The sequence below is a fragment of the Leishmania braziliensis genome, chromosome 7 (genome assembly GCF_000002845.2).
Source record: "Leishmania braziliensis MHOM/BR/75/M2904 complete genome, chromosome 7".
Taxonomy (NCBI): Eukaryota; Euglenozoa; class Kinetoplastea; order Trypanosomatida; family Trypanosomatidae; genus Leishmania; species Leishmania braziliensis.
Genome location: NC_009299.2, coordinates 213,762 through 225,322, shown reverse-complemented (window position 1 = coordinate 225,322; position 11,561 = coordinate 213,762). Strand labels below are relative to the sequence as shown.

The 11,561-nt window shown below is 56.4% G+C and overlaps 2 protein-coding genes across 2 annotated transcripts; both read left to right on the top strand.

Moving 5' to 3' along the window:
* Positions 1–973: 973 nt before the first annotated feature.
* LBRM_07_0510 (hypothetical protein) lies at positions 974–1,465 on the top strand (the record flags this gene model as incomplete). The annotated part of the gene is made up of 1 exon (XM_001562497.1): positions 974–1,465. One exon carries the CDS (start codon positions 974–976, stop codon positions 1,463–1,465), a length of 492 nt encoding a protein of 163 aa, XP_001562547.1.
* Positions 1,466–3,793: 2,328 nt separating this feature from the next.
* LBRM_07_0500 (hypothetical protein) lies at positions 3,794–9,954 on the top strand (the record flags this gene model as incomplete). Its single annotated transcript, XM_001562496.1, is given in 2 exon segments — positions 3,794–7,978; positions 7,981–9,954. Coding segments are annotated over 2 exon segments (6,159 nt in total).
* Between the last annotated feature and the right edge of the window lie 1,607 nt (positions 9,955–11,561).

Below are 11,561 nucleotides of genomic sequence, written 5' to 3'. Positions count from 1 at the left end.
CGGAGGCGGGACGCAGAACCGGTAGATCGGAGAAGCGGTCAGAGGGCAGTAGGGTTGGTGGGAGTGGTCGTAAGACTGGTTGTATGAGCGAATTATGGTTATGTGAGTTGGTTGGAGTGTGGATTGATGAGATCGGGGTACGGTGGAATGAGAGATGTGATGTAAGATGAGAGATGGGAGGTCGTGGGGATGTGTGAACGTGGTTGTGGCATGTGGAGGTATGAGTGGAGTGAGGGGTTGTGCGCGAATATATGGGGTGGGCGAGACTGGGTTTATATGGGTAGGCGAGGTGTGGGCGGGCGGGGGGGAAGGGTGTGGCGTGCTGTGGACAAAACAGGGTCTTATGGGAGGGGAGGTGGACTGTTGGATATGTGCTGGGTCGCGGGCGGGATGAGAGGGGGTTAGGGGTTAGGCGGTGTGAGGGGAGATATCATCATGGGGACTACAAAATATGAGGCGAAAGTGCTGGGTGTAATTAGAGGGCGGTAAAGATGCAGCATTGGGGGGGGCAGGGCGCTAGGCTAGGTTATGGAGAGAGTTAGGGGGTGGGGGAGGGGGTTATATATTTACAACCGCAATGGGCCGTCGGGGCTGTGGGTGTCGCAGGGTGGCCATGAGGGTGTGTGTTATGAAGTGTGGCTTGAGCGAGAGAGGAGGGGGGGTTGTGGGGTTGGAGGGAGGGATCTCCAAGAGGAGAGGATTGGGTGTTGGTGGGGGCAGTTTTAGGACTTGGGAGGGGGGGAGAGTTCTTCCTGAGAGGGGGTAAAAGTCGTGTGGAAGGGGGGCGGAGAAACTGTTAGGGGACACTAGGGAGGATGAATGAATTGGGGGAGAAAAATGAAGGAGCGAAAGTAAGCGCGGGGGCGGGGTAGTAGGCCGTGTTGGGGGATGAGCGTATATGGGGGAGAATTTGAGTGTTGTAGTTTAATGTTGTGGACGGTGAGGAGATGTCAGAGCGGGGGGGATTTGGTAAATGCGACAGTACCGGGGGGGTAGCCGCGTCCGCTCGGGTGGCCGGTTGGAGGACCCAGACCTGCAGGCAGACCGCTTCCAGGCGCGGTACTCGGCACACGCGGAACCACGCGCGGCTCAACTAATGCTGCGACACCTGGTGGAGCACCACAGGGTTCCCAACGGAGCGCGAATCGCGCTTGCCACGGACCACCGTGCGATTGTCATTGCGCAGAAACACCTGAACGGTTTCGGCGGCATTGGCAGAGGCTACGCCTTAAACAAACTTTTCGAGTACACCTACGACCTCTGGTACAACAGAGGGATCGACGTAGTCTTTTTCTACGTCGAGGGTGCGCGGAATCCGGCGGACGCCTACTCGCGACACTTCGGGGTGGACGCGACAGGGTCGCTGGAGGTTCACCGGGTTGAACCGTTTGGCGTTCCGTTCCTCCGGCACACGTGGTGCCCGCTATGCGAAGAGCGGCGCCGCGAGGAGGGCGGCGAGATATGATCGTCACCAGAAACATCCGAGGGGAGCCGGAACCTGACGGTCGACTCTCCGGAGGACGGTGCGACGACATCGCCCGCAAGTTATGGATGGCTAACCGCGTGCTATGGGGGGAGGCTTCCCCGGTACCGGTGCCAAGCCATAAGAAAAAGCACACAAAAGAAGTCCAAGACGACTTGATGTGCTCCTCACGCGACCGAGCGCGGTAGAGGGGACCGGCGGCATAATCATGACGCGGCGCCGCGGTCGTGGTTGCGTGCCTGCCTTGCCGCTTCCCAATGGGGTCGCGAAGATTAGTTCCATACCCATCTGCCTTCCACAAATCTTTCTCCCTTCTCGCCCTTTACTTGTCTTCAAGAAATCATATCTTCGCGAGCACCCTATCACACAGGACGGTGGCATTCCATTGGCGGCGTGTAAAACCACAAAGGCAATCGAATGGCACTTGACCTTATAGGGGGGGGGTGGTGGTTGGTGGGATGTGGTGTTGGATCTGTTTTGACCGATAGCTGAGTCGGTTTCTTGTATCCGTGGAAAAGGAATCCTGAGTGAGTGTGTGTGTCTCGGAAACCGACTCCTCACTTCCACTTGTGATGTGTGACCGTCTGTGTACCATAATGTTTCCCGATTGGAAATTATGGCCACAGGTCCATAAATATGTATCTTACTATTCATGTGTTTTCTTATGGATTCTTACTTTACTGTTGTCCCTCTATCTCTTCTCCAAATGTATATAGTAATCACACTAAGTGGAGTTCATGCGGCCAGCGACGGAAAAACGCCCACCCACCCAACCCTAGACATGAATCTCTCGGATGTCCGGAACGGACCGGAAGGCCACAGAACGGCGAACCGGTTTCCCTCCGCGGAGGTGTGTGTGTGCTCCGGGAACCGCGGGAGGGTGCGGGTGCCGACCACGGCGTGGACGAACCGCAAGTTGAGCCTACCAACGCAAGAGGCGAGTTGTATTTTTGCGAGTTGTATTTTTTCCTAACATGAATGGCTTTCGTTTTCAGATAATTTTTCAAGTGATTTCTCATTTTAATTTCTCATTTTTTTTAAGCATTGTTCATTGTCTCTTGTTTTTCCTTCCTGATGGCAGGCGCCTGGCGCTAAGCTGTTTTCTCCCTTCCCTGAGAATGGACCCTAACGGTCTTCACCTGGGGACTCGTCCCCCGAAGGCGCACGAGACGCCCCGTTTTCAAACAGGGTCTCGGCCCTGGTTTTATGCGGATGTCGGACCCAGCGTCGCCCCGAGACTCGGAGTTGGCGAGGTGAAACCTTGAACCGCGACGAGCCAGGTGCGGGAACGGGTTTGGACAGCACAGACCCTCGCGGACGACACGATTGGAAGCGAGTGGGCGCGCCCATCATCCACCCAGTTCCCCTTTCTTTTCAGCCCACCCTGTTTTTCTACTTTTGTGCGTTGGTAGTTTTGACTTTGTAGTTTCCTCTGCGACATGGGTTCCCGATTGTTCCCAGCGATCCCTTCGGGTTCTGTAGCTTCCTTTTTTTTTTTTTTTTTTTTTTTTTTTTTTTTTTTTTTGGAAAATTGCCGAACCGCAGCGCCCCCGGGATTCGTGTACGTGCGTCCCTGCGTGCGCCCCTGGAGCTGGGGCTTGTAGCTTGATTGTTTTTTTGGGGGCTGAACGAATCGTTTCCTTTCTTCTGGCGACTCCCCGCATGTCCGTTTGGCATGCCGCCCTCTGACCGTAATGAATGGGCACCCGGTGGGGGAGGCTTCCCCGGTACCGGTGCCAAGCCATAAGAAAAAGCACACGAAAGAAGTCCAAGACGACTTGATGTGCTCCTCACGCGACTGAACGCGGTAGAGGAGGCCGGCGGCATAATCATGACGCGGCGCCGCGGTCGTGGTTGCGTGCCTGCCTTGCCGCTTCCCAATGGGGTCGCGAAGATTAGTTCCATACCCATCTGCCTTCCACAAATCTTTCTCCCTTCTCGCCCTCTGTTGTCTTCAAGAAATTATATCTTCGCGAGCACCCTATCACACAGGACGGTGGCATTAGGGTTAGGGTTAGGGTTCCATTGGCGGCGTGTAAAACCACAAAGGCAATCGAATGGCACTTGACCTTATAGTTGGCCGGGTTAATTTGTCTGGGCAAAAGAACTGGAAGGGGGATGGGGGTGGTTGGTGGGATGTGGTGATGGATTTGCGAAATATACAGGCTGGGTGCCATAATGTTTCCCGATTGGAAATTATGGCCACAGGTCGGAAATATGTGTTTCTGTTATGAATGATTACTTTCTATTGTCCCTTTATTTCTTCTCTAATGTGTTATTCATAAATGAAGTAATCCACTCTAAGTGTTGATGCGGCCCGCGACGAAAAAACGACTACACAGAGTTAAACGATCCTCCCGACACATACTCGAGTCCCTGCGGCAAAAGCGCACGTTTTCCCTTTCCCCCCACTCACCCACATCACAAATGTCCGACAAACAGGAACGCCTCACAGAGGCAGAGCTGGACAGGACACTAAAAGTTTACCTTGCGCACAAGGCAACCCGTTCCATGGCGGAAATTGCAAAAAAGCAATACATGGAGGGCAAAACGAACACAAGCGAGTTCCTGGAAATGACAGCGGCAATGGCGGACTCCTTGTGGGAAAAAGCCGGCGAAAAAGGAGCCCCATCAATAGACGTCAAGAAGGAGATGATGGAGGCTCACAATATTTTCGCAGACAAGGAACTTCAAGAGGTGATGGACATGGAGGATAAGCGGAAAGAAGCCCGGGCGAAGATCAAAGCGACAAAGGACCCATTGGAGGGATATAAAACCAAGGTCGAATCGGCGATCCTGGCGAACCAGATGTCCCCAATGGCCGCGGCAACGGCGACAATTCTACTCGGTCTGTCCGGACCAGAGGCACAAGAAATGAGCGCCGATGAGAGAATTGCCGAATGGCTGTCCATTTTTGTCGATGAGACGTGCTCGTCGCGATTGCTTGCCTTCAATGTGCAAGTCGCCGAATCCGTCGCAGGAGGGATGCGACAATGGCGTAAAGTGTTGAAACGGCTGGACGCACCTCTCGTTCCGGAAACGGAACGACTCGCACACCTTAACCGTATCACACTTGAAGCGGCTGAGAACGAGAAGCAGCGGAGCACCACCCAAAGGATCGAAGGAGGAGGCACGCACACAACACGCCCACGAGATATTTTTCGGACACCGCCAAGAGACGGCAGCGATCTCCTGGAAGGCGGCGCGCCGTACGCACCCATCATCGGAGCAGATGGCTCGCAAGTCGCCGCCCTGGATATGAGCAGCTTCGGTGCCCTCACGGAAGAGTCCCAGTTAAGGATGCAGGACACCATTACGCATCTTATGAGGGAACAAAAAACGGCACCGCGAGTTTCAAATCATACCCAGGGACCCCGCAATTCTCAGAACAGCGGGAGAGGTGTAGGATTCCGGGGCAATTACCGGGGAAATGGCGGAGGTAATCGGCACGGTAACTACCGCGGAGGCGAAGCGCAGGAGGACTTTCTGTCCGAGTCAAAAAAACTAAAGCCCGACGGGACCACCGCCGACGTTTCGAGGAAGGAACCCACACACCACCGAACAATTACATGCGGTGTTGCAAGATCATTTGCAAAAGAAGTGTGGGGAGGTGACATGCGCGCAGGTAAGACATCGAATATGGAACTCGATGCCATTTACAACGCATACCTTCCAAAGAAACGGATCGTTCCGTCGGACACGATGGTGCACCTTGATTGGAAACGCGCGCAGCAACTCAAGGCAAAGGTACACCGTCACGGCGTCGTTTATTTCCCCATCTTCATTATGAAGCACTGGATCGCAGGGCTTTTGGAGAAAGGGACGCGGGACTCAGCAGAAATACAGCTGAGCATCTTCGACTCCGCACCTTCTCCCATAGTGGAAGATAAACTGCGCAAGCACTTTCATATGGTCTGGCCGGCTTTGCGTTTGGTGAAGAGATTTTCACCACGTCAGGAACGCTATAGCGACGACTGCGGTTTGTACATGTCTGCCGTATTTTTCGGCGATCATCTGGACATACAAATCGACCATAGCCAAGATATGGCAAAGTGCATGCGGCGCCTGCTTTACGCGGCGTCAAAACACCACCCGCCACGTGAATATTTCCTCGAAAAAATGAGGAAAATTCTGACGAACCACCCGGTGTCAAGAAAGGATCGCTTTTACGACGAAATCGAGCACAAGCCGTGGTTGAAGAAAACCACGGTGAACTGTGAAGACACCTTTCACTTGGGTGGAGGCGAGAGGCGCACGACGAAATTCACGAACCCGAAACGGGATTCGAACCGTGCAAACAAAACATCAACACGCGCCCCACATCCACCTCTTCACCAAAAGAAAGAGGAGGTGACGGTACGGACAAGTAGGGACCGAATTGAGCGCAAGAAAAGCGCACCGCCGACGCGTGTGGCAGCGTCAAAAACGCCCTCTCGGAAACGTCCGGAGAGATCCGCAATGGATGCTCCACTCCCACGGCGAAAAGCCGCGAAGAATAGTGTCAGAAAAACACCACCGCGAACCTCAGCTCGCAGGAACGGAAACAATACACGCTCTGTACGGTCGAGCGGGTTTCCATCACCGAGAGCGGAGGTGTCACAACGATGCGTGTCCGTCACCCACGCGCCTCCAACTGAGAACGTGGAGGGAAAGAATACGACAAACGCGTCACCACACGTCCCGCAAGGAAAATGCATTTCCGAGTGGACAGAGCTCACCTTTTCTGAAGCAAATAAATACGCTAAAAAGGTGTACGAAGCAGTCCTGGATCACCTGTGGGCTGCGACGGCTCTGGCGCGAGTGGGTGACGGTGTGGCACGCGGCTTGAGTGACACAGCCGTCGGACAACAGCGCGTGAGGCACAAGATGACACCATTGAGACCATACAGTGTCCAGGAGATGCTGAAGCTTCTCGGGAAAACGATCCACATTGCCGAGGCCTCACCGAGCGATCTGGGGGAGGTGATTGTCCGTGAGGAACACCAACTCGAGGAGGTGACCTTGGACCCCTCAACCGACGAATTGTATCTCGTCCGTGGAGCTTCAGTACCGACACTTTCGGAGGAAGTGAAAGGGTACAAATTTCTGCTTGGCGCAAGCCTCCGGGAGGCACCGGAAGACATGAATGGCGCGCGCTATCCGAGTTATTATGTCCTTACAAAGGATGCCTCGGAGGCGACCGTGGGTGTGTATGTTCCCACAGCCTTGACGCACTACAATCCATCCAAGCGACAGCGTGCACCGCGACACGCGTCACGATACATTCCTCTTCCGCGAAGTGCGGCATCAGAGGCACACCAGGACCATACAAACGGACCGCGACCGCGCCTGGTGAGGAGAAAAGGATGGCCAGACGACGGCGCCGGGAATCAACTCGGCGACGATGAGGAGGACGGTGGGCCGTACAGCGTTCCAGGAAACCGGAAAGGCGATGGGTACGCGGACGTCGACGCGAACATCTCGGCCGAGGCCACGCGTGCACTCGAGGATCTACGCTCCAATCCTTTAAACATGCAGGGCAGGCCTCTTTCGCAAAAAGAAGAGGCAGAGGTCTGCCCGAGAAACTGGTTCCTCTTCGCCGCGAAACCGCCACACATCTCACAGCTGGCATGGAGTCTTGTGCGGCCCGACACTCGCGCACACCACTTGCGATGGTTGACGCGAATCAAGTCGATGAACTCGGAACAGATGCTCATGCGCTTTCCGGCGGCATGCATCGACTTGATTCTGTCGACCGCAAGGGCCCGCAAATGGAAGTGGGCAACCACCGCGAAGGCCTTTGCCGCGGTGGCGGGTGCGCTGCGCGACCTGCCGCTCTACTCGACGCAGGCGCGGGGTATTCGCCTCCAGGACGATCCCGAGTGGCGAAGCGCTTTTGGCACGGTGCAGCGCTACATGAAGGAGTCGGTGCCGGATGCGCCTCCCTTTGTTTCGCGACGCCAAGTCGAAGCGATCATCGGAAGACTCCGACTCGGTCACCCTCGTGCCGCGCTGTTCCTCGCCATGATGTGGGGATTCGCAGCGCGAGCGTGCGACATTTCCACGCTCCGAGCGAAGGACGTGACGCTGTTCCCGGGACCGCCGACAAGCACACGCGTGAAAGTCACGCTGACGATCCGCAAGGGAAAGGGTGCCAAAACACGCGGCCCGTACCCGGTCCCATCGATGCTGACGAGGGACCTCGCAGCGACACTGCAGGAGATGCTGGTCCAGAAGAAACCATCCGAGGAGCTCTTTGCACCACACGTGGAGGAGCTGCGGGCACTGATCGCCCAGGAGGTGCGAACAGAGATGCGAGGTGCACAGCTGCCCTCGATCCGGAAAGGCGCGCTACGTTGCATGGCGGAAGCGGGTGTCCCGCTGAAGGACCTGATGATGATCTCCGGGCACGCGAAGCAGGCCACGCTGCTGCGCTATCTTGGGTATGGCCAGCAGCCTACGGTGGAGGCCGAGACCGCAAGGGACAACGCCGGAAGAGCGCTATTCCAGACCCTCTAGAGGCTGCGGCTTCCGTGTTCCGTTTTCGATCGCAAGAGTCATCGTGCGCGAATCTCGGAATCGCACCACAGGAGGTGTCGGCCATGGTGGACCAGATGTCCGGTTTCATCCAAGTGCTGACGGAGCGACCGGCACTCGTGAAGCAGTGGCCGTTGCACCTGAAACGGAACACACCACTGGACATGGATACCGTGCTGGCGATGCCGACAAAACGCGCCTCAACGAAGCGGTTTCTCCAGCGAATCCAGTGCTTTCTGGATCCCTCCTTCTACGATGGGTTGCGGACGTCGAGGACCATCAAAAAGTGCGTGCTCACAACGGCGGAAATCCAACAGGCGGTCGAGATGGGCAAGTTTGAACCGTGCCCGATCAGCGACATCGGCTCCCAGGTGCAATTGCCAGAGGGCATGCACGGCGTGAACGTCTTCACGGTGCCGGAGCTGAAAGGACGACGACGCCTCATCACGGAGCCCCTGCTGAACCGCGTGATCCCCAAACATCACGTCCCGCGCGTCCACTACGACACGCGCCTCGGAAGACGACAGCGGCTGCGATACGCCCGTTACATGCTACAGATCGACTTCGAAGCTTATTACGACGCTATCCCGATCGCGGCGACACTCCGTAACAAGTTCGTTTTTCGAGCCAGGCATGACGGGCGATACTACCGTCTTCGTACTCTCCCGACCGGTGCGCGGTGGAGCGTTGCCGTCGGCCAGGCGGTGACGTGGACGATTGTGGACATCGACACGCCCGTCACCATCACCACGCTCATCGACAACATTCTCGTGGCCGCACGCGAAGGCCAGGAGCGTGAGTTTGTGCTCGCGGTGCGCACGATCGTCGCACGCATCAAGGCGGCGAACCTGATGACGTCACCCAACCGGGACGAGCTGGAGGCGATGTCGGACGAGGAAATCCTGCAGCTGGCGAGTGCCAACACCGTTTTTCTCGGCGAGGAATACACATGGAATGGCCGAGAGCGTCTGATCCGCAACTCGGTGAAGACGGTGGCGAAGCTGAAGCTTGCGCTCCAAAAGACCAGCCACACCATACGCAGTCTGGCCTCGCTGATCTCGCTGATCTTCTTCGCGCTCCACACCACGCAAATGAACCCCGCACGGGCATTCAAGCTGCTGAGAGCCTACCGAGGCATATACCGGCTGACGTTCCGCGGGTACGACTGGGACGACGCGGTTCCTTACATCGACTCCTCCGTGGCGCGGTCGCTGCAGGAGATCGGCGGCGCACTGGTACAGAATCCGTGGTGGAAAATCTCGGACGAGAGACACCCAACGACGGACGAGGCGACCTATGACGCGGTGGCCTTCACCGACGCGTCGCTGGAGGGCTGGGGTGCTGTGCTTCACCTCCGCGACGCGGGCGCCACAGAAATGTGGACCTATCGGCAGCGCTGGACCGAGGACCTGGAACGGCAACTCGGCGGCGACGACGGCGAGGCGGAACGCGTCCTCGAAAAACTGCGCCAGTACCAGCTGCGTCGCCGCGTCCGCTCGGGTGGCCGGTTCGAGGACCCAGACCTGCAGGCAGACCGCTTCCAGGCGCGGTACTCGGCACACGCGGAACCACGCGCGGCTCAACTAATGCTGCGACACCTGGTGGAGCACCACAGGGTTCCCAACGGAGCGCGAATCGCGCTTGCCACGGACCACCGTGCGATTGTCATTGCGCAGAAACACCTGAACGGTTTCGGCGGCATTGGCAGAGGCTACGCCTTGAACAAACTTTTCGAGTACACCTACGACCTCTGGTACAACAGAGGGATCGACGTAGTCTTTTTCTACGTCGAGGGTGCGCGGAATCCGGCGGACGCCTACTCGCGACACTTCGGGGTGGACGCGACAGGGTCGCTGGAGGTTCACCGGGTTGAACCGTTTGGCGTGCCGTTCCTCCGGCACACGTGGTGTCCGCTATGCGAAGAGCGGCGCCGCGAGGAGGGCGGCGAGATATGATCGTCACCAGAAACATCCGAGGGGAGCCGGAACCTGACGGCCGACTCTCCGGAGGACGGTGCGACGACATCGCTCACAAGATATGGATGGCTAACCGCGTGCTATGGGGGGAGGCTTCCCCGGTACCGGTGCCAAGCCATAAGAAAAAGCACACAAAAGAAGTCCAAGACGACTTGATGTGCTCCTCACGCGACCGAGCGCGGTAGAGGGGACCGGCGGCATAATCATGACGCGGCGCCGCGGTCGTGGTTGCGTGCCTGCCTTGCCGCTTCCCAATGGGGTCGCGAAGACTCTCTCCATACCCATCTGCCTTCCACAAATCTTTCTCCCTTCTCGCCCTTTACTTGTCTTCAAGAAATCATATCTTCGCGAGCACCCTATCACACAGGACGGTGGCATTCCATTGGCGGCGTGTAAAACCACAAAGGCAATCGAATGGCACTTGACCTTATAGGGGGGGGGGTGGTGGTGGTTGGTGGGATGTGGTGTTGGATCTGGGAAATTTGACCGATAGCTGAATCGGTTTCTTGTATCCGTGGAAAAGGAATCCTGAGTGAGTGTGTGTGTCTCGGAAACCGACTCCTCACTTCCACTTGTGATGTGTGACCGTCTGTGTACCATAATGTTTCCCGATTGGAAATTATGGCCACAGGTCGGCAAATATGTACTCTTGCATCTGTTTCTATGGATTCCTACTTTACCTTTGTCCCTTTATCTCTTCTCCAAATGTATATAGTAATCACACTAAGTGGAGTTCATGCGGCCAGCGACGGAAAAACGCCCACCCACCCAACCCTAGACATGAATCTCTCGGATGTCCGGAACGGACCGGAAGGCCACAGAACGGCGAACCGTTTTCCCTCCGCGGAGGTGTGTGTGTGCTCCGGGAACCGCGGGAGGGTGCGGGTGCCGACCACGGCGTGGACGAACCGCAAGTTGAGCCTACCAACGCAAGAGGCGAGTTGTATTTTTGCGAGTTGTATTTTTTCCTAACATGAATGGCTTTCGTTTCAGGTAAATTTTGAAGTGATTTCTCATTTTTAATTTCTCATTTTTAATCATTGGTTCATTGTCTCTTGTTTTTCCTTCCTGATGGCAGGCGCCTGGCGCTAAGCTGTTTTCTCCCTTCCCTGAGAATGGACCCTAACGGTCTTCACCTGGGGACTCGTCCCCGAAGGCGCACGAGATGCACCGTTTTCAAACAGGGTCTCGGCCCTGGTTTTACGCGGATGTCGGACCCAGCGTCGCCCCGAGACTCGGAGTTGGCGAGGTAAAAACTTGAACCGCGACGAGCCAGGTGCGGGAACGGGTTTGGACAGCACAGACCCTCGCGGACGACACGATTGGAAGCGAGTGGGCGCGCCCATCATCCACCCAGTTCCCCTTTCTTTTCAGCCCACCCTGTTTTTCTACTTTTGTGCGTTTGTAGTTTTGACTTTGTAGTTTCCTCTGCGGCATGGGTTCCCGGTTGTTCCCAGCGATCCCTTCGGGTTCTGTAGCTTCCGTTTTTGTAGATTTGGCGACCGCAGCGCCGCCTGGATTCGTGTACGTGCGTCCCTGCGTGCCCCGCTGGTGCTGGCGCTTGTAGCTTGATTGTTTTTTCGGCG